The sequence below is a fragment of the Tiliqua scincoides genome, chromosome 2 (assembly GCF_035046505.1).
Source record: "Tiliqua scincoides isolate rTilSci1 chromosome 2, rTilSci1.hap2, whole genome shotgun sequence".
Classification (NCBI taxonomy): Eukaryota; Metazoa; Chordata; class Lepidosauria; order Squamata; family Scincidae; genus Tiliqua; species Tiliqua scincoides.
The window spans coordinates 98,698,211-98,721,086 of record NC_089822.1 but is presented as its reverse complement, the minus strand read 5'-3'; the positions used below and the strand labels follow the sequence as shown (position 1 = coordinate 98,721,086).

Below are 22,876 nucleotides of genomic sequence, written 5' to 3'. Positions count from 1 at the left end.
GATTTAAACAATGAAGGCTCCTTGGACAAATTCAGCTCTCTGTGTGTTGTGATTTGGCCTCCCAGCAGCCAATAATGAATGAAAAATGGAAATTTAGAACAGTGATTTCTCTACCAATGAGATGGTGGCAGATCATTTTAAAGAGTAGGAGACTAGGACACTAGCCTGCTGCCCCCAGTCCCACTCTATCTAATAGTGACCCCTCTAGCAAAACTACTGATATTTTTAAACTTTTTAAAAACATCTAACTCCCAATTTTTTTCTATATTAAAAGCTCACAAACCCACACCCCCCCCCCAACACACACACATGCCTGACACTACTGTCTCTCCGCCTCAAACAGAACAAGGACAAAACAAGGCTTGTTTATCCACAGGCTGTAACCCAAAAAGGGATCTTATAAAATATGGGTCTCCAAGCCCTGGCCTGGGGGCCACATCTGGCCTGCGGGAGCATTTGATGCAGACAGCGACATGTGGTGGGGAAGTTTTACTGTTCTCGCCTGCAGCAACCCACTGAAGGGCTGGGAATGCAGAGCCTGGCAGACAGATACTTCTGCTGAAGAGGCTTCCCCAAAGATTGCCCCAGAAGGCCAAGAGAGAGCTTGTGTGTGTGTGGTTCCAGACACGTTCAATACCCTCTGATCAGTCCTGGTCCTGCTAGCCAATCAGTCCTGCCTGTTCAATACATACTGAAAGGATATTCTCTCTTCACAAAATAATTTATTTCTCAGATTACTCCCAACTTTACTTATTATTCAATTGCTCCCCAAACCTTTATCCTTCCAACACATTCTCTCCCCAATCACTCCAAATAATTTCCCCTTTAGTTTTTCCCCCCAAAAATATTGATTTTCTATCATATTCCTCCTTTCAAGAATTTATTCTCTCAAAATTAATTTTCCTTTTCAAAATCTATTCCCCCCTTTCCTGTGCAAATCAATTTTGCCTTCTGCTCCCCACAACCCTTTTCCAAAATCCATTCCCCCCGCTTCCATCTCTTATTTATTTATTTATTCATTAATTCATTCATTTTCCAGCCCTCAGCACCGTGTCAGCTATACAACGCGGCCATCACGCTGAAAAGTTTGGAGACCCCATTATAAAACAAGGCATAAGTCTTTTCTCAACCCTTCTGGCAACATGGGCCTACAGCCTGAGGCAGCAAGAAAAGGCAGCACAGGATATTTATGGTTCTGCAGCTGGCCAAAGCTATGCTACTTGATTACCACTGATGTGGCAAGATATTCATATGTAAAGAACCTGAGTAACCATCAACACTTCAAAATTACAGGACTATGCCCATAGGTATACCCTCTCCACATTAAAAAACAAGTTCTCCACATTAAAAAACAAGTGAAGACACTGCTAGTAGGACCCAGTATATGATATGGCACCCAGATACTAATGAAGTACAATGGGGAAAGTATGACTAAAGCAGTGGTTCCCAAAGTGTGTGATGTGATGCACCAGCGCGCTGCAGAAAGCAGCTGGGGCATTGCTGCATCCTCTAATTCCTTGCGTTGGACATGCCTGGATGTGGTGGGGAGAGATAGCCCAGGTAACAGGAAGTTACGTCCCATCCCATGTGGAGGTCAGTGAGACTCCTTATTGTCCCAAGAAGATTTCTGAGGTGACTGGGGTTGGCGGTCATCATCACAGTGTGGGTGAGTCAGGCAGACTTCTCATGGAGGGGATGGGGGTGTCCTGGGAAATGGGGTAGGGGGCTGGTTTGGGGCCAGAATTTGGGGAAAGGGTTGGGATAGGGAAGGAGCATGTTTGAGTGAGAGAAAATTTTGGTGGTGGAGGTCACAGCATGGGGGCTTGTGGAGCTGGAATATGTAGGGGAGCTTTGACTTAAAGCCATTTCTGCCCAGTGTTGCAAATATGCAACAGGGATCAAATGTGTACACCTGTGGGCTGGGCAGAAATGGGTTAATATGGGGGTTTGGAAATTCAAGGTTGGAGGGAGAGAAAAAAGTGAAGGAAATTGGGGAGTAGCAGCCAATGGCCAGCCAGTACATCTAGGGAGCTGTCAGTCAAAAAAGTTTGGGCACCACTGGACTAAATTATAAGCCTAGGGATGGGTTTACATAAGCATGTACATCACTCAATTATGTGACTCTCAATCAAACTGCATGAATTGTCTCTATAAAAAGTACTGTGTTTGAGTTGGTACTGGCTTGGGTGATATGAAAATTTGTGGTTTTGGCTCATTCATACACGCCACTTGGTGCTGCAGTTGGGTGACACGTATGTGAACCAGCTTAAGTAGGCAGTGGTTCAGCAAAGTCACAGTGCTCATTAAATAAGGACACATCATTAACTCCATCCCATATATCAGACAGTGTGCAAAAAACAGGCATTCAAGGCAACCTACAGATACTGAAGTTCATGATTATGGTTTTTCCTGCTCTTTAACTATATGTACCAACTACAAAATGTCAAAGGAAATACTTCCTTTTTAAGGGCCAGCTGCCTAGAAACATATCTTAAAATTAAGATTCTGATTATTTTACATCATTATAATGCCCTGTAAAAGCAGTTTTCCATTGCTAAGACTTGGAATTCAGTTTCCAGAGTGGCAAAAAATATTATGAAGCTCAAATACAGGTCCAGCCTATTTATACACGGATTTTTTATACATGGATTTGACTCAACACGAATGGCCCCTGCAAATGAGAAAGAATGTGCTGATCCTTGGAGAAGGGGAAAAATGCATCCCTTTAAAATCAGTTTTAAAAACTGAACAGTCCTTTAACAACAGCCTCCTTAATGAGAGAGAGGGCAGCAGGCTAACAATCCATCAATCCTTCTCTCTCCTGTGGACCCCGCCAGCAAAGAAAGAAAGGTGATCATTTTGCATTGGTGAAGAGAGGGGCTGAGTGAAGTGCTGATGGATTATCTTATCTTAGAGTCAAAAGATCAGCAAGGCTGTTTTTCAATCACTGGAGCAAAGAGACTTTGTTTTTTAAATTGATTTGCTATAGTGTTTTTTTTTATCCACCTAGTACTTGGAATGGAACCCACTCCATTAATTAGTCTCAACCTGTATGTTTGGAAACATCACCCTCTGATCTGGTGAGCCCTTTCCCCCTACTCCTGTTGACAGTTATTTATCCGGGAATTTATATGTTGCTTTTCCTCCCATAAGAAGCCTTCAAGGTAGTTTACATTCTGTTACAATGAAATCCTAGGCAGAAGTAAGCCCAACTGGGTTTAGTGGGACTTCCTCCTAGGAAAGTGCATATAGGTCTGTGACATAAACTAATCAAACACAAACTAATGTTTAAAACATTAAAACTAAAAAACATAAACTAATCAAAACACAACTAAAAATGAAAAAAACAAAACAGTTATAGATCAACTACATTAACAAGAGGTGGGAACTCAACCAAATACAAGTGTCAACAAAGAGTCTTCAGCAAATGACAGAAGGATATGTCTTGAGTGGGCCAACTAAGCTTTCAGAGGGAGGGATTTTGAAAGCATAAGAAGCTGTGACAAAAATGCCTTGCCATTTTAATCATTCCCCTGAAGGTGGGGGAGCACATAGCAGGGACCCAGCAGATGACCAATGTAGATGGGTCAATCCATGAGGGATGTGGCAATCCTTCAAATATCCTCTTCCCATTTAGAGATTATAACCAACATCCTGAATTGAACCCAAAGCAGAGGTGTGTTTCTGGTGAGTAAAAACAGAATTACAGACTAAGTCTTACTTATCATAGTGGGCTTACTTCTGAGTAAAATTAATGAAATAGTTTTCAAACACCTCTACCAATAAACATGCTGGTAACCGATGAACCTGAAGCAGGATAGGAGTAATGCATTCCCATGCATGGACCCCCCCCCCCCGCATCTTTTTGTACCAGTTGTAACTTCCTGATGTTCTTCAAGGGTAGTCCCTCAGCTGCTACTCACTCTGTACATGGCTTTGTGGTATTTTTACGGATTCCTCATTTTCAAGGTTAAGTCCTCATATTAACAAATCATTATTTGAAGGTATACAAGTCTCAGGTAGCAGGGCTAAGAAAGAGCACTTCATAAGGCCTTGGTCAGTCATCCTGGGTCAACAACTGTGTTTAGGGGAGCTGCATTCTCACCCTCCAAAAATGGACAGCGAGTTCCATTATCATAAGCAGCACAACATCCTCAGTGGGACAGTTTTGTCCCTGCAGCTTCTAGTCTCTACAGCAGTCATTTTCAACCACTGTGCCATGACACACTGGTGTGCTGCAAATGCTCTGCAAGTGTGCCATGGGAGTTCAGGTGAGGATCATTTATTAGCACAGCCATTGGGGGATGTGAGCCCCCCACCAACAGCATGGTGTGCCTTGTCAATTGTCAAAAAACTGATGGTGGGCCTTGATAATTTCAGTACCTTGTCAATATGCGGTGACAAGATGAAAAAGGTCGAAAATCACTGCTCGAGAGTAGCCAGTATTGGATGGACCATTGGTCTGATTCAGCCCAGATTTCACAGGTGATGGAGCCTTGGAACATATTCAGTGCTGCTGCTAGTCTGCAATTCCACCTCTTTGAAAAACTAGTTCCTCTCTCACTTCCACACAAAACTTACTCATGCAAGAGGCAGCTATAATTGTGCACTGTGCATGCAGGAGGAGGACTAGGATCAGAAATCCTTGCCAGCTCTACTAGAAAGGAAGCAAAGCCAAGGAACACAAGAACAGCTCTGCTAGATCAGGCCAAGGCCCTATTTGGTCCAGGTTCCTATATCTCCCAGTGGCCCATGGATGCCTTGGGGAGAACACAGCCCACTCCTATCCACAGTGGGGCCAGTGGGTTCAGTGGTACCAAAATGGTGAAGCTGGAGATCTCCTTGGGGGAAAGGGACTTTCACCCTCTTCCCTCAAGGAAAGCCCCAGTCCCACAAGTCTTCGCTGGCTATTTTGCTGGTGCACCTGAGGGAACTTTGTGTTCAGCTTTTCAGCTGGACAGGATGAGGTGGAGCCCAGCACCAGGAACAGAAGACGAGCCCCACTGTTTCAGGCCCAAGGCCCACCTAGTCCACTCTGGCCCTCCCTGGCACTCTGAGGGAGCCCACCTCCAAAGCCAGGAGGCTGTGAACCCGACGACCTTTCCCTCCCGAAATCTGCCCAGCGCCCTTCCAAAGGCACCCAGGCCAGGTGCCGCCCGCATCCTGTGTCAGGGAGTTCCGCAGGCCAGCCGCACTAAGGACAAGCCTCTGCCCCTCCTCGGCCAACTGCTGCCAGCTGCTGCTGCAGGCGGGCCAACGGCCTGGCTCAAGCACAAGCGCCCCGCTCTCTCGCACGCGAGAGGGCGACCGTGGTCGCCATTCACACGCCACGGAGCACAGCGTGGGGAGGGGCGGAGGAGAATCCCGGCCCGGCCCCTCCCCACTCACCGTCGTTCTCGTCGCTGTGCCGCCGGCGAGACATGATTCGGCTCGAGGCGCCTGCAGGGCCTCAGAGGCGCGCGGGAGAGGCTCGAGCAGAGGGCGCGCCCGCCTGACCGCCGGCCGGCAACTGCCACTCGCGTGCACGCGCACGCGCCCAAAAGCCTGCGAGCGGCCCGCGGAGAATCCGAACCAGCAACGCGCCAGACACCCCTGCTTCCGGCCCGCGAGCGAGGCTCCTTCCGGTGGGCGGGGCTTCGCGGAGTTGTAACGGGCAGGATGGAGCGTGGAGACGGGAGCGCTTCCGGGTCGAGCCGGGTTAAGGGAGAAGCTATAAAGTGGTAGTCCTCTTTGGGAACGAACAAGCGCCTTTCTGTCCCCGCGCGCCTCGTTGGAGACGGGAATCCCACTCTCCCTACGGAAGCCCCGAGGGGTCAAGCACAAGTTCCAGTCACTTCGCCCTCCTCTCCTACACAGACCCTGATTAGAGCCCAAACCAGTGCGCGTCAGAGTCGATGGGGCTGACTCCCAGGAAAGTGTGGAGAGAACTGCAGCCTTAGAGCCCAAGCCTCTGCCTGTCTACTCAGAAGTCCCATTCTAGTCAATGGGGCTGACTCCCAGGAAAGTGTGGAGAGGACTGCAGCCTTAGAGCCCAAGCCTCTGCCTGTCTACTCTGAAGTAAGTCCCATTCTAGTCAATGGGGCTTACTCACAGGAAAGTGTGGACAGGATTGCAGCCCCAGCACAATCCTCTGCGTGTCTACTCAGAAGTAAGTCCCATGAGAGTCAATGGGGCTTACTCCCAGGAAAGTGTGGATAGGATTGGGCTGTGAGTCGATTTGTTATGGACGCCCTGGCCACCTTCATGTCTCCTCTGCTATTATTTCCATTTTAAAGAAGGGAATTCTTGTTCTTGGAGTGGGATGCAAAATGTTGATTAGATGAATGTCCTGCTTGTCCCTGAGCAGTTTCTCAGCCACTGGCGCATGTGCCACATGTGGTACTTGAGGTGGCGCCTGGTGGTGCACACGGGACCTCCTTGCCACCTAGCAGCAGGACTAGCAACACAACAAGCAGCAGTAGGAGACTAGGCTTGACAGGCAGAGCTCCAGCAGTCATGTTTCGCATGCTTGAAGAAGGCCTCTGCCTGTCCTGAGCCTCTTGCCGGTGTTTGCCACATTGTGTCTGGCCTCCCAATCTGGAAGTAACTGGTGAAGACATCATTGCAAGTTACTTCCAGTCGTACTTCCAATAGGTGGACCATGAGAAGTGGTACGGCGGGGGACAAACATTGAGAAATTTGCTATATGCGCTTAGAGCCCAATCCTGAGTTCTTTAGCACTGGCAGTACGAACACATGTAAGGCACATCTGTGGCACCCAGAGAGGAGGGGGGCCAGCCAGTGCTCCAGCAGCACCAGCTGGCAGTAAGTAGTATCAGAGTAGGAGGAGGCAGAGAGTGAGTGGAACAATGCAGGCAGGGGGACGAACCAGGTTGAGAGGGGAGATGGGATTGGCGGATGTCTGTTCTGCTGGATCTTGAATTCCATATTGGGCTGCAAGGCCCAACCTAGAATGTCTCAACTCTGTGCTGGCAAAACAGGTGGCACAGACTTGAGAAGCCCCACTGGAGACTTGGGACTTTCACCCAGGAGACTACTGGTGGCTTCCACGGGGATGGAGGATGCAATGGTAGCTGCTTTGGCGCCACTGCATCCAGCGGCTGCACTGCCTTTAGGATTGGGCTGTTAGCTGGGTATAAGTCCTACAGAACAGTGGGACTGTTGAATAGGCATACAGAAGATTACATTGAAAGTGAAGCACGCTGAGGCTGCATTACAATGCTCTCTCTTGTAATTGTGTTTATTGTGTCTTCCTGGAAGGCATTATGGGCATATTTAAGGGAAAGGTTGGGTATTTTTATTTAATAATAAATAGGTATGGTTCCTTGATAAATAAGTACAGTTACTTGAGAGCAAACCCTGTTTAATTCAATGGGACTTATTTCTGAACAAATATTCTTAGGGTCAGGTCTGCATGTCCCACTGACATCAGTGGCAGATTTGCAGTCCAATCCTGAACATGTTGATCATTCAAAGGTAAGCCCTCTGGATTCAATGGGGCATATGTCCTAGTAAATGTTTAGAATCACAGTCCCAGTTAGATCTCTACTTCATTTTGCCAGAATATTCTAGTTCTTTAAAAAAGCAGTTGACTCATTTAGGCCCAAATCCTAACCCACTTTCCAGCACTGGCATAGCTGTGCCAAGGGGACATGTGCTGCATCCTGCAGTTGGGTGGCACTCACAGAGGCCTCCTCAAAGTAAGGGAATGCTTGTTCCCTTCCCTCGAAGCTGCATTGCCCTTATGTTGGTGCTGGAAAGTGGGTTAGGATTGCGCCCTTAGATTTACAGCCTTCTCTATCCTAATAGTCAGAAATGGTGATAATACTATTTTACATTATTTCATTTAAAAGGCCAGTAACTCATATTTCTGTTGCTTTTGCCTTTCAATAATAACTTTTTGTTTAAACAAGCCATATTTCTGGTTTCTAAATACAGTGCTTTTTATTTTTACAAGCCCAAGACTGTAATGTGTGGATTGCAGAACTTAAGAAATTGTTGAAAATGATGGATTGACTTTTAAATTTTTAATTGAATGTAATTTTAAATTGCTTAATTTTATGCAATCTGCTGGCTGTTTTGTTTTATTGTTTTTAATTTTTTTTGTTTTGTTACCATTGTATGTTTATAACTTTGTAAGCTGCCTGGAGTGCCCTTACCGGGAGAAAGGCAGAGTATAAATTCATTAAATAAATGCTGCAGTTTATCTTTAAGATGCCACAAGACTCTCCGTTGTTTTCCCCATCTGGTTATATGCCATAGTGTCACTTATGAAATATAGCTCCTTATTGATCAAAGCACAAAACAGATAAAAATAATACCAAATGTATTTTAGAACAAATCTTCTAACTTGATTATTAACCCTTCAAGGGAGGGATTATGTTTTTTGCTCTGTTGTATATAACAAGCTCTGTAACATAAAATCCAGTTCCCACTGTAGTGTAACCAAAATCCTTGTAAAGTTTTGGTTTTCAAGTTATATGAGCCAAAGTAAACAAGCTGCAAGGCTGTTTGGTGGGAACCTACAGTATACCTGCCCCAGTGGCCTGGCCTTTACTGAATAGGACCCCAAAAAAATGTATCCCTAACTGCAGAGTGCATAGGAGAGGCACTGTACTTCCCCAGTGGTCACTCTCACTCTCCTTACCTGTCATAATGGTGGGAATTTTGCTAATAATGAATAGTTACATGGTACAGACCTCATATTTTTGACTTTCTAAAGCCACGTTCTAAGTAACCGAGGCTTCAAAATCCATAAAAATGGTTCTTTCCAGATGGAATTTCTCCTGACAAATTGCACTAGTTTGACTAATTTAGCCACTGTTTATTGAAAGTTTTGCCAACTCTTTGCAATTACATGCGGTGGCTATTTTTTGAAAAATGGGATAGGCTTACACACAATGTTACTTGCACTTGGAATTATAGCAATCATATTTTGAAGTGGTTTGTATTCATTTGGATAAAACCATTCATTAGGAAATTTAAAAGTCAATGCCCTTTGGGTGAAACATTATCTGGCATTACTTGGCTTCCTGTTGGATCCTGGATGATTTCAAGATAGATCAAACAATATAGCTCAGAAATTCCCAAACTGAACCTCAAGAGAACTGCTGATGTGTCACAAAAAACAAATGCATAAAGAAATGGCTCCAGTGAGCCCAAAGTACCCACCCACTCAAAGGCTGCTGCTCATTGCATCTCTGCACAACTTATGGGTTATGTCAGAATGCATATGTTATAACAATGGGTTATGTCAGAATGCCAGATGCAAGGGAGGGCACCAGGATGAGGTCTCTTGTTATCTGGTGTGCTCCCTGGGGCATTTGGTGGGCCGCTGTGAGATACAGGAAGCTGGACTAGATGGACCTATGGCCTGATCCAGTGGGGCTGTTCTTATGTTCTTATGTTATTGCTCTAGCCTTGCTAAAATGCAGGTAATTCTATTGTGTTTCTGCACTGGCTGTGATTGGATCATCCAGAAACTTCTGATCCAGAGGCACAAAAAATGATCCACTCTCAGACTATCAAAGAGTCAAAGTTCTGGGTTTTCCTCCTTCCGATCAAAAGGCAAACCCAGAATGTGGATTCAGAAAAGGAAAGGGTGGGCTCCATTGACTGGACAAATCTATCCACTCTAAAAGTAAACTTTTTGGACTTAAGAGTGAAGCGAGCCTCCTATTTTAGTTTGGGGGGGGGGTGTCTTTCAGATATTTGGGAAACACTGCCATAAGCATAGTTTGAAGTCCCCAGGGATTTGTTTCCTGCCTGCTTTCTGTCTGATTTCACAAGCCACTATCCTTTCCATTTTAACTAACAACACTGAATCCCAGCGTGTGACTCCAAACTGGTTTCTGCTTGTCAGTGCAGTCACAGCAGACTAAAAAGGCTGTGAATTGTAAGTAGTCCCTCAAGTGAAGTGTTTCCAGGGAGGAGCCAGGGTGCAGGGTTACACAGAGACATGCTTTCCCTTAGCAGAGAGAGTCAGCAAATTCAGCTGCCTACTAAGGAGGAGGAGCTGGGGCAGAGAACAACTGGATCTGAGAGCATCCAGGAACAGAGAGGGCTTGTCAAGGTAAAAGGGCAATATGCCAGGAGAGGGAGAAGAGATGAAGGCAGAAATGGAGCAGATACTGTACAAGGCAGAGGGACCAAGTAACTGAATCTAGAATCTAGATGCAGAGAGGTGCTGGGCTGCCTGGGTTCTTAATGGTTTCCACAGAGTTGTATGGGACAAAGCAAGTGGGTCACAATCACGGGAGGGGGCAAAACCTGCTTCCTTCCCTCTCCAAGAGACCAGATTGTTCTCCAGGGACAGCCTCAACTCTGGTAATGTTCTTGAGTGAACAGTTTTACTTTACACCTGTAGTAAAAAAAGAAAGAAAAAAAAGTGAAATATCACTTTCACTTTTGAAAAGTGAATAATGTTGTTCTTGGGGGGCGGGCATCTGGGATGATGGAATCTCCAGTGAGTTACTTGGAGGGTTGCTTCTCCCCCCCCCCCATACTGATCCTTCTTAGCACTTTTTAAAAGCAATTAACTCACATCTGTTAACTCACATCAATTGTTTCAGTAACTCTGAGAGAAAGTTCAAAATTATAATCAGGCACACTCCTTACCACCCCCAGAGTGCAAAAGGGATCTGAGCTCACACCTGAACCCAGACTTCTGGGCTCATAGCCCCTACTTTTAATCCCAGTCATTTTACACCAGCTTTTATTACAGCTGAGCCAGGTATAGCATCTCGAGGCTAGAGTAGCTTAGGTGGAGGAGATGAGGGAGGCAGCATGATGACTAGACAGGAAGCTGAGATGTTCTTCCTGTATGCCACCCGTTTAGAAGTTTCACAAAGTTTCAAAGTTGAGAGTAGGGCTGGCCCAGGACCCCCTGGTACCTGAAGTGTCCTATTAAATGCTTACCCAGTGGTGCACCACCTGCTGTCTTCTCTGTTCTTCCTCTAGAGAACAGGGAACAGAGTGGGAGCAAGTGTGGAGAAGAAGAGAGTGGTGGACTAGAGTGTCTCCAATATCTCATCACTCTCCTCTCCTCCATACTCCCCCCCCCTTTCTAAACCAGGGACTGGGAGAAGAAGGAGAAGTGGAGGTGAACAGGCAAATGGAAGCAGACACCCCCCCCCTTCACTCCCTGAGGCCACTGCTTTAGTCTTATAGACAGTGTGTGATGCCACAGATGGGAACAAATTACCTGCTAATCATAGACTGTCCAGCGACAATGGATAGGTATATCCAGATGAAGTTGAGGCCTCTGGTTTATTGTATTACTTAAGTTGGTCATGAGTAGAAAATGATTTGATACCTCAGCAGGCAGAGTCACCCTAGCTGGAGAACTAATATGATTTATGTTATATTGATGATCTTTACAACAACCCTGTAAGGTAGGCAGGCATTATGATCTTATATTACAGAGGAGCGGTTGAGGCTGAGAGGTACTAACTACAAAGGAAGTGAAGACTGATGTTAATTTTTTTAAGCCCAATTTCCACTAGGCTTCACAACCAAAATGACAGATATGCATACTAAACATCAGTTTGGACCTTCCCCCCACCCTCCTGATGCGTCTGTTCCATATTTATTTATCCTATTTCCACCCTGCTTTTCTCCTGAAAGGGTACCCAAAGTGGCTATGCGCCTTCTAACTTGCAAAATGATGTTTTCCCCACCCTCAGATTGGGAGGGCAAGGTTCAAAATCCTCACTCTCATTTGAACCTACCTCATGGGGTTGTTGTGAGGATAAAATGGGGTGGGTGTGGGGAGAGAACCATGTGCCATCCTGAACTCTTTGGAGGACAAAAATGTTATGAATAAATAAATGTCTTTACTCTTTAATTATTCTAGTACTTTGATTTATAAGGATATTTTTTCATCTTACAATTGCCTATAGATCTCTGTTCTGGACTTCTCTTTCCTAGGTCATTGATCAACCCTTATGCCCAGTTGCTGTGACGTAGCAATGACCTCTTTGTCGCTGCCTAAAGGAGATGATGAAACAGAATTCTGCATTTTAACCTTTGCGGACCTAGAACTGAAAGATCATCTTCCTTTCCCACCCAAAAGCCACAGCAGAGCTGTATCAGATGCCTGGGCCAGGAAGAAACACGTGTCTGCAAAGAAGAAGGTATTTGATTAACACTGTTGTCATGTACATGACTGTCTACCTGTGTAAACATTGCAGTGCAAGTGAGAGAAGCTTGACTTCCTTACTCTAATCATAACATGGCAAAGGACTTTCCCCTGATGGACTTAATTTTGAATGCCATCCAGATCGTGGGAGATTATTTAGGTGAGGCCTTGTTTCAAATCAATCCCAGCATCTGGGGCTGCTACTTCAGGCCAGAACTAAATGTTTGGTGGCCAGAACACCTGCAGGAAATGTGGCCATATTTCTTTGCTACAAAGTGGCAAAGATGGTGATTTGCAGGGGATCAGTAGTGGGAGTGATGTGTGCTCTTAACCCTTTTCCTGCCTGCTACTTTTCTACTGTAGCTCTCCTGGCCAGACATTATCCCACCCCAGGTCCCAGCCAAGGTTTTCTACAGGTTTTCAGAAAAGTTCCACTTGAAAGGGGAAAAATCAACTGCGAAGGACATCTATTGGTTAGTCCCCATGATGTCATCAACGCATCTCCTTCCCTCAGTTCAGGGAGTAGTTTTGTAACCAGTTTTTAAACGTTTGTGATTTTTCTGTTTGTGCAAGTGAAGGATAAGTGTATAAAAATGTAAACATGCTGCTTTTTTTTTTTTTTTTAAAGAGCAAACAGCCCTCCCAGTGCACAGGAGGAAGGACACGTCTAAGGCTTTATCCAGTGTTTTACTCACTAGTGTGTATGTCTGTTATGTGAATTGTGAACCTAGGCTCACACTGTGGACAAAGTGTACCCACTACACCTGCACTTAAAATCCAATGTCTGTCTTTACCCTCACTTTTTGTTGCCTAGCTTATCTGTCTGTCTTTGCAGGCATTCGCTCTCTTTGTCAAAGCCAAGGAAGTGGTCACTGACACTTGCTGTCCAGTATCTGCATGCCAAGGGGCAACTTACTGGAGATGCTGCCAACAGACCTTCAAGGACTTGACAGGCATTCACAGGCATGTTGCAGCCCAGCATTCTGGCGACATTGGGCAGGAAGCAGCCATCATCTTAAAGCAGATGGCAGGCAGTGACAGTATCACCAGGAGCCCAATTTCCATAGATGAAGCACCCAGGCCCAGGGGACCCCCATATAGGAACCAGGAGATGTTTTTCAAACTCCCAGATACAAGCCATGTCAAGGGTGATGAAATGACAAGGTAAGAAATTTCATTCTAAATAATAGTCCAAAGCATAGAGCAGCCATTTTCAACCTTTTTCAGCTCACAGCACACTGTCAAGGCACTATTGTCAAGGCACATTCCCAGATTTTTACTTACATTAAATTACTACATTACAATTAATTTTTAATTAATTAATACAGTTGAATCTTTACATGACAAAGGGCACAATCCTAACCAGGTCTACTCAGAAGTAAGTCCTATTTTGTTCAGTGGGGCTTACTCTCAGGAAAGTGTGGTTAGGATTGCAGCCAAAAACTAGGGGGGGGCATTGGGGGGGAATGTGCCTGTGGGACTTACTTCTGAGTAGACATGCCTAGGATTGGGCTTTGGGTTGCACTCTTTTTTCTCATATACACCAGCAGGCACTTCTCTCTCCTCCTCTCCCCAACCCCACTCCCTCCCACAGGCACATTCCCCCCCCATCTCATAATTGCAGTTAGCACCTCTCCTACTGTCCCTCCCCTCACTTGTCTGCACCTTCCAAAGGTCCAGAATCACTTGCCTCACATTCTCCCCCCCCCAATTGCCTGCTCCTGTATTTCAGAAAAAGTGTGACCAAAAGCCCAATCCGAGGCACATCCACTCAGAAGTAAGTCCTATTATAGTCAATGGGGCTTACTCCCAGGAATGTGGGGCTAGGAGAGGATCCTGACAGCCATGCCCAGGCATGTCTACTCAGAAGTAAGTCCCATTATAGTCAATGGAGCTTACTCCCAGGAAAATGGGGCTAGGAGAGGAACTTGAGAGCCCAGCCCAGCTCAGGCATGTCTACTCAGAAGTAAGTCCCATTATAGTCAATGGGGCTTTTCCCCAGGAAAGTGTGGATAGGATTGTGGCCCAAAGCCCCTCCTCTGAAAGGCAAAGGCAAGGCAGGGAGGGTGGCTTTGGGGAGCTGCAGGCAACTGTGGCAAGGAAAAGGGACTTAGAAGGACCCTTTTGGGCTGGTGGCCTCAGCAGACTCACTGGCTTCCTACCTGCTTGCCTGCCCCTGGCTCCCTCCTTCTCACTCAGTCTGCCCAGACCTCCTCCAGGCTTCTCTAGCTGCCCAATCAGCAGGCAGGGCAGACAAAGGACTTGATACCCAATCCTAGGCGTGTCTACTCAGAAGTGAGCCCCATAATAGGCAATGGGGCTTACTTCCAGGTAAATGAGGATCGGGTTGCAGCCTTCCTCTTGCTCAGTAGCAGGAGATGCAAAGCAGCAGTGGCTGCTTCTTTTTTTGCTGCTGCGTAAGGGTCAAAGCAACCGCTACTCCTGCTACTCCTGCATGCGGCTGCTGCCTACGTCCTCTGGCCGCACACTAGTGTGCCGCGGCACAGCGGTTGAAAATCGCTGGCCTAGAAGGTGACCTTCCCCATCACACTATGGAGATTTTTCATGGCTATTGATTAAAACACAGTTTTCTTACTTTTATTTTTTCCTGTGGTGGTGGTTGCAGTGAGATAGGACAAGTGCTGCTCTACTACTGTTACTGTGAGGTGAGAGATCCAGAGGGACTCTGTGCATGGCAGAAAGCTTTGTGTCAACACCTGTGTCTGACTGGGAAGGTAAGTTTTTCAGCACTTCATTTGATGAACATTTGCAGAAGGTTGACTTACTGGGCAGGACTCTTGTTCCAAATGGCTGCCTGGAGCCATCCCTTACAGCAAATGAGTGAGCATCCCAGCCTGTCGGGGAACTCTGGGGTTCTTACTCATGAGCACCCCTTTCGTGTTCAAAATCGCGTAGAACATCATAAAGGCGAGAATTCCTCTTTAATCAGGAATTCACATTTCTGCAATCAGACTCAAAAGCAGAGCATTTCCTTAGCCTCCCTCCACTGTTGATTGCATCCTCCAACTATGACCCTTTCTCTTTAAAAAAAGAAAAAATGGATAAAAATGAACTATACATGTAGTTCATTACATGTATGTGTAACATACGACATTCATACACATTTACATTGTAAGACTCTAATCTGATATGCACTTATTTGGGAGTAAATCCCATTGAAATTTGAAATCACACTGTCCAAACAGAGAGATGTAGTATAGGATCAAGCTGTAGATCAGACACTGAAGTTCCCTCCTTGGCTTCCAGGTGCGAATAGCTTCTGAAGGAATTAATGGGACTGTTGGTGGGAGCAAGGCAGCTTGCAGCCTTTATATTGAGGCAATGCTTTCTCATCCGCTCTTCAAAGACCTTTTGACGAGGGAAGATTTCAAGGTAAGGCACACTCATACTAATCCAGCTTCATTATGTTTTAACTGTCATTTTTGTTCTCGCACTGGGAATTTCTTTACCAACATCAACACCTGGCTCTTGGATAGTGAAACTGTGCAGTTGTTTCAAGCAGCTATTGGATAATACCTGGGCCATCACTGATGACAAGACACAACCTCCCCTCCCCTATGCCTACATATTTTGGAGGCAATGCAATTTTAATGGTTTTTAGTACTTTCTAAAGTGAAGATTTTTCTTCTCAATAGTGTGTGGGCTCATGTAACCCTTAAAAATCAAAACAAAAGTCAAGGTGAACTTAAGGGTACCAGCTTCCTCTTCCCTAGCAATGGCCTACCATTTTATAACACCTTTCTTCTTTAATGCATTTTTTAAAATTTCTTTCTTTCTTTGAAGGACACCTTTTCTCTCTCACTCACTTTGATTGATTGATTGAATTTATACCCTTCCTTTCTACCACACTCAAGGCAGCTTACAAAGTAAAACACCAATACAATTATAGATAAAACAATACTCAAACATAAAACATAGAAACGTTAAAAACAATGCAACAGTAATCCTCCACCTTTTCAAAATGCCACTTTGAGAGCCTAAGTGCCTATTATTGGTTAAGTGAGATGCAAATTTTTCAATAAATAAACGCAACTAGTAAAAGAATGTTTGAGAATTTGACAGCCCCTGCTTCAGATACTGCATTACAGACCAATTCGTATATTTTCTCTGGTGGGACCAAGTGAGGTCTGGCCAGTGTTCCTTCTGGTCAAACAGGTTTTGTAGGATTTTGAGAATACAAAAACCTGCCAAATGATTTCTTTTTGGGAGCTACTTCCAAACCTTTTTGGCAGAGAGGAAAGGGGAACAGATATGCACACTGTGTATTGGAATTGTCTTAAACTTCCTGGAACAAAAAAGCAAAACAAAAAAAACAACAGTGATCTGTCTCCATCTTAATGTTCAAAATAAGAATAATGTGGTAGGTTTTCCTTCTATGTTTATTTTCTCCCCATTCCTCAGACCAGTTCTGGAGGTGCTCACTGTTTCCCAGACCTTCGAGTTGGTGTCTTTGAAGAAATTGTACCTATGGGGATTGACCCAGAGAAAGTCTCCTACAAAGAAACTGGTACGGGGAACAATAGTTGTTGGCTCTCGAAGGATTGAATGGAGAGGCAGGAAACACTGTGAAAGAAAATGGTAGCTGTAAGCCAGAACAAGACAAAGGTTTTAATCTGGTGCACAGTTACTGGGAAGTAATGCCCTTCTCAAGACAGTGAGATTTACTGCTAAGCAGACATAGGATCAGACTTCCAGTCTATTAGAAGTAAGACTTGGTGCACTTGTTTCATTTGTGCTGGGGATGCCACTGAAGATCACCTTCTTATGGCTGGCTGTAACATGTAGTTACATCCAGGCTGTAACACGTAGTGTGTGGATCTCTACCCTTGGCCTCCAGGAACCTGGAATTTGGGGCTTAGACACTCTACCATATAGTGGCAGAGCTCCAGAAAAGTTCTTCTAAATGTTATGGCTGGAACAGCGATAATTCTCCATTAGCAGTGTGTTTGTGTTTCAATGACATGCTGGTAACATTAAAAGCACAATCCTATGTCAGAAGAAAGTTCCATTGTATCCCATTGGGTTTACTCCCAGGAAAGCATGTATACGATTGTAGACTTGGAGAGGCAGAAGTTCATATAGCCTGCTTAGAGTGATGTGGGGAAGCCTAATCTCTCTGGGCATGTGTACCGTGGAAGTTGCAACGCGTCCACTTTGGTTTGCTGTGCTAAAAGCATGAGCATGAAACTGTGTCCCACTGAGAGCAGGAGCGATGAGCCATCATTTCATATTATGTGTGGGCATGTCATGTCTTGTGCACACTGGGAAGCATTAAAAAGCCTTTGCCTGCGTCTCGGTGGGTAGCTGGTATTTATCAAATAGGGTTATCCCTGGGACTGTAGGTGTTCCTGTGGGTGAGTGGGATAGGATCAAGCCCCAGGTGCCCGAATGCCCATGCCTATTCATCTATCTTTGGAGTGTATAGACTTTGGCCACTGTACACAGTTGCTACTGCATGTAGTGGGAAGCTGCAGCCAACCCAGAGCCACACCCTTTTGCATTGAAAATGCTTTCTTGCATGTGTATATTCCATATTGATGTCCAAACTTGAAACATTTTGAGCCTACATATAAAGAATTTAAAGTCTGACGGAGTTTTCCATTCTGATGTAGGGCTCCGCAGACTTGTGGGGGGAAATGTTGATGGTGTCAGAGTCTGTCTCATACTTTGAAGAACTTCTGCAGAGTTTTTACTTATCTGTAGGAATCCATTTAACGCCAAAAGAGTTCCATGTAGAAGTGGAGAAATATCTCTCTCGGGGCAATGAAGCGCAGGTGGACACCATTTTGTTGGACTGCAGGAACTTCTATGAAAGTAAAATAGTATGTGACCTTTTATTTGCTTTTTTGCTCTGTCCTTCCACCCCCAGTTTCATCTTGTCTCATGATTGAGCCAGCTCTGAATGGGAATTCTCAGGTATTTTCACCAAACTCTCCCTCACAAATTTCAGGTAGGCCCTTCCTATAGGAGCTATGGAAACACATCACCGCACACCCTGTCTTTTGCTCACCCAGCCAGGCTTTTGCTTCTTGGTGGTGGTTCAGTTCCTCTTTTCTTATCAGGCTTATTTAAAATTTTATTTAAAAGATTTATAACACACCTTTCAATACAAACCTTCTCAAGATAGATAGAAGCAGCCAAAGTACAAAACAAACAGTTGCACGGATAACGTTGTCCCCTTGAAACCTGATAAACTCCAGAAGAGGTCAGGCATTCCTATTTGGGAAAATGCCCACATTAATCTATGTTTCTTTCTTTGGGTCCCAGGGACATTTCCAAGGCTGTTTGGCTCCAGACATCCGGAAATTCAGCTACTTCCCCACCTACGTAGATGAGAACTTGGAACTTTTCAGGGGGAAGCGGGTCCTGATGTACTGCACAGGAGGAATCCGTTGCGAGCGGGGCTCAGCCTACCTCAGGTCCAAGGTAAGTTGCCTCCGGGCAGAGGACTAGCTAGAAGCATCAGTTTTGGCTGTGAAACATGTTTGGAGCCAGAGTTTTTTGTAAGGCATTCGTTGCTTTGCTGGTTTAGCAGTGCATTTTATTACAGGTTCAAACAGTTAAGAACAAGTATTTAAAACAAAGGATGATAACAATAGGAAGCACCAGATTATCCTGTATAAGCTGGTATCACACATTTGAAATAAACTATTTTTCAGAATCATAATTGTTCATTTTTGGAAACGGTTCAATGTGCTGTTGGTGACCTGTGAAGCTCTTTATAGCTTAGAAGCATCTTTGAAGCACCGTCTTCTCCTGTAGAACCCATCCCCATAGGTCATCTGGTGAGGCCTACCTGCTTAGGCTGTTGCTATTTGAAGCAAGGTTAGCAGCAATGAGGGGGTGGGCCTTCTCCAGAACGGTGCAACAATTCCGGAACACTTTTCAAAAGAATGACCGCCTCCCTGCTGTCCTTCCTATGGAGATGGAAGACTTTTCTGTAAAAGCTTTCTGTGAAGCTTTCTCTCTTTAGTTTTTGTTGGGCTCTCTTTGCATTTGTTTGTTTTTGCTCTTCTCCTTCTAATTATGATTTTATTGGTATTTTTATTGGATTTTGTTGTATGCTGCCTTGGGCATCTTACTTTTAAGAGAATAAGGCAAGGTAAAAATTTTTTTAGTAAACCAAAACATTATAGGAGGAGTGGAAAGGACATAAAGTTCACCTACTGTGACGAAAACCCACCAACAAAAACAGGGTATAAAAACTTAGATCAAATATTTTTTTAAAGCACATCTCTCAAAGGAGAATATTCGAGAGAGGCTTCCAGAGGGATGGCCACATTAGTGTGTTGCAACAAAAACAACACATGGGGGAGTATTGGCACAGGCAAGCTTGATGGAAATTTAGGAAGAATGATAGATGTCATTTGCAGATAGCAGGGCTGGGCTGGCCGTGGCCTCAGCCTGCTCTGTCCAAGGGCTGTTTTTCCTCTCCTGGACTTACCAGTAAAAACCAAACACCTAGTTCTCCAGGTCTCCAACCTAGTTCTCCAAGTCAGCTGTAGATGGCACTGATTGGCCAACACCTGTGATGAACACATCTTGCTCCAATTCACCGGACAGCTCTGCAACTCTTTTAACAATATTTCAAACTTTATTCCTTGTTCAAAGGGGAAGGATGAACATATGCACAAATAAACATACGTTTCTCCCCCCCTTAAAAAAAAATTAAGTAGCCTGCCAGAAGCCCGAGGGTAGGAAAGGACTGAGAAAAAACCAGTGTTCAGTTAGCTGATATGTATGTCTGTTGCAAAGTTGGGAGGAAGTCAGGCTTATGGTTTGGGTGAAGAACCGCTAGGATGTCTCTTTCAGTATGTCATCTTTTACCGTTATAAGGGGAGCTTTTTCAAGCTTTTCATTTAGAGCAGTGTTTCTCAACCAGTGATATACGAGGTACAACTAGTGATACTTGAGGTGGTGTCTGGTGGTACTTGTGGCACCTGCCACCCAGCAGCAAGACCAGTGATGTGACGCAACGAACAGCAGTAGGAGGCTTGGCAGGCAGAGCTCCAGAGCATGCTTTTCGCATGCTTGAAAAAGCTCTCCACTCTCAGCCTCTTACTAGTGTTTGTCATGTTGTATCTGAGCTCCCAACTCAGAAGTAATGGACAGTGGCGTCATCACCAGGTACTTGTGGTCATGCTTCCAATAGATGGACCATGTGAAGTGGTATGACGGGAACAAACGTTGAGGAATGCTGATTTAGAGAAACTATGAACCGCCTAGCAATTAGGCCAAAAGTGCGGCTACTTTCCAATACAGAGGTAGCATATCTAGTTCCCTTCACTCCCTCTGATGTCACAAGATTCTGGGTTTTCTTGCCTCCTGCCAGTCAACTATGAGGTGTCTGCAAGGAAATGCAGAATGTAATGATGTCAAGTAAATACTATTAGATGTCACAGAATGGGAAGGGCACGAAGTTAGGCACACAGCTGCCATTCTCAGTGGAAGCCATGCATTCAGTGGCCAAAATCCTAGCTGGGATATTATTTACTTCTGTACTCGAAACCAACCATTTTCAACCACTGTGCCATGGCACACTGGTGTGCCATGGATGGTCTGCAGGTGTGCCACAGGAGTTTGGGGGAGGATCATTTGTTAGTAGGGCTACTGGGGGATGAGTGCCCCTGCTGTCAGTGCGGTGTGCCTTGTCAATTGTCAAAAAAGCCTTGACAATTTTAACGTCAGTGTGCCGTGAGCTGAAAAGGGTTGAAAATTGCTGCTCTAAACCACCTATTATACCAATATGAATTTTTCCTCTTCAAAAAATGAAGTACATGTAGTAATTACCAAGTTAGCTGTCATTTGTAGAACTCTTTGCCAGCATGTGAAACATTCCTAAATCTGTGGGTGGTTTGGGTTATTTTTGAAACAGGGTATATGCAAAGGTGTGTACCACCTCAAGGGTGGCATCCATAAGTATTTGGAAGAATTTCCAGACGGATTCTATCGAGGAAAGCTCTTTGTCTTTGATGAACGTTACACCATCTCCTTCAATGGCGACGTGATTTCAGGTATGTGATTTTCCCAGGCTAAGGGACTGTTCAGAGCACTCGTTTCTGGTATTTTGTCACCTGTGGTCCAGAGGCCCCTTGGGAACTTGGTGTTCATTTTTTTTTTACAAAGCAAAGTTCTAGTCCTTGTGTCTGGAAGCATATGCTTGCAAAAGTCTGTGAGCAATGCCCCGTGAAGTCTCAGAAACCAAAGGGGTGGCTAAATGGCCTGGTGATTTGGGGGGTGGCTATCCAACCCTCTGCCCCTTTCTCATGACTAAGAGCAAAATAACTTTTGTAAAATAAACAACTTTATTTCTTTGCATAATTTATACAGGTAACAAAATCCAGTGTGTTTTTTTTTTGCCCAGAATTTAAATTGGCACAGAATTCTGCTTCTTTTTTAAAGCAGAGACTAGTGTTTTTAATTCAAGGAAGTATGTCTGAAGTTCAGGGGGAAGGGAAGAAGTGGGTTGCTGGCAAGAGCCCACAACTGTGCATGCCAGGTGGACAACAGTGAGCACAAACCTCTTTATGGAAACCACCAGCTCTGTAGTGACCTACAGAGTGAGCAGCTCTCCTTTCTCACTCTATCCCAAGTGAGAGACTGTTCTCCAGCACGCACACTGTAGAGGAGGGGGGGAGGGTCTCTCAATTCTTGCAAGATCTTGAAGATACAGGGAGATATTTTTATTGCTTCTGAGTGGCTCCCTAGACTAGTGTGAAGGTGCCAGTAAGGGCCAGGTCAGTGGCAACCACAAACAGTGGCTGCCCACAGGAGATTAACCCTGCTTTCTTCCCTCCAGCCTGCCGTTACTGTGGGACGCTCTGGGACCAGTATCGACTTTGCTCAACCCAGCCCTGTCGCCAGCTTGTCCTGACATGCCCACAGTGCCAGCTGAAAGGGCTCACGGCCTGTTGCCCTCTGTGCCAGAAGAAGGGCCTCACACTTGCTTCCACCTCTTCCAGGCAAGCCTTCAAGGAGGAGTGCGAGTGCACCGACACACGGCAACAGGTGCCTGTGGAACGTGTTTAACAAAGAGGCCTGCAGCATGAATTCCTCTTCAAGGACCTCTGCTTTGGACTGCTATTTTCCTATACAGCTGTGCACCCCTTAACAACCACTCCCCTCACCTCTGGAGGCTTTTCTGAGCCTCCCCGTGAGCATCTGTGCACTACCTCTGTGAGGCTCAGAATGCCCAGAGGAAACTGGAAGTCGTCTCTCTCATGCGATTCCGGCATTCCGAGCCTCACAGAGGCAGTGAACAAATGCGCACTGCCTCTGGGAGGCTCAGAAAAGCCTCCGGAGGTGAGGGGAGCAGAGCTTCCTCTCACCTTTGGAGGCTTTGCATAGCGTCAAGCCCCACTTGATAACAGGGATGCTGGTCTACATCCCTGTCATTAAGTGGCGCATGACTGTATATGTTTTAACTGGTATGTGGGGCAACCAGCTCCAGTAGGCAGCTTTGCAGACTTCCAATCCAAGCGGTAGTCAGGGCTTTCTCACAATGTTCAATTGCTCTCAGGAGTAAATTTGTGGTGTGAGCTAAACAAAAATCACCGTCCCCAAGCTTAGCAGCAGCAAAAAACACCCTTCCATGGTGCTACACAACTATTTCCTCATGTGAGATTATCTTTCTTCCCTTGCAGTGGGATAGGAAGTGCAAACACCAAGTCTCACAGCTCATGCACCAAGTTTATAGTGCATGAATGCAACTGTACA

The 22,876-nt window shown here is 45.3% G+C and overlaps 2 protein-coding genes across 4 annotated transcripts in view; one reads left to right on the top strand and one right to left on the bottom strand.

The window, feature by feature from the left end:
• NCBP1 (nuclear cap binding protein subunit 1) overlaps positions 1 to 5,605 on the bottom strand; it is a 33,776-nt gene extending 28,171 nt beyond the window's left edge. Inside the window, exon 1 of the mRNA XM_066613551.1 lies at positions 5,389 to 5,605. Coding sequence (XP_066469648.1) covers positions 5,389 to 5,422 — 34 coding nt within the window. The 5' untranslated portion in view covers positions 5,423 to 5,605. The remainder of the gene's footprint in view (positions 1 to 5,388) is intronic.
• A 498-nt stretch (positions 5,606 to 6,103) lies between these two features.
• TSTD2 (thiosulfate sulfurtransferase like domain containing 2) lies at positions 6,104 to 22,731 on the top strand. 3 transcript variants are annotated; one of them, XM_066613590.1, is made up of 10 exons: positions 9,979 to 10,072; positions 11,929 to 12,134; positions 12,975 to 13,303; positions 14,766 to 14,874; positions 15,407 to 15,532; positions 16,562 to 16,667; positions 17,864 to 17,982; positions 18,428 to 18,586; positions 21,036 to 21,174; positions 21,960 to 22,731. In XM_066613590.1, the coding sequence occupies exons 2-10, from the start codon at positions 11,946 to 11,948 to the stop codon at positions 22,187 to 22,189; spliced, it is 1,506 nt and encodes a 501-aa protein (XP_066469687.1). In that variant the 5' UTR covers positions 9,979 to 10,072; positions 11,929 to 11,945; the 3' UTR covers positions 22,190 to 22,731. The 3 variants fall into 3 exon arrangements, with proteins under 3 accessions (XP_066469684.1, XP_066469687.1, XP_066469685.1); XM_066613587.1 differs by lacking the exons at positions 9,979 to 10,072; positions 21,960 to 22,731 and adding an exon at positions 6,104 to 6,148 and having other exon boundaries at positions 21,036 to 21,261; XM_066613588.1 differs by lacking the exons at positions 17,864 to 17,982; positions 21,960 to 22,731 and adding an exon at positions 18,030 to 18,076 and having other exon boundaries at positions 21,036 to 21,261.
• Positions 22,732 to 22,876: the final 145 nt, after the last annotated feature.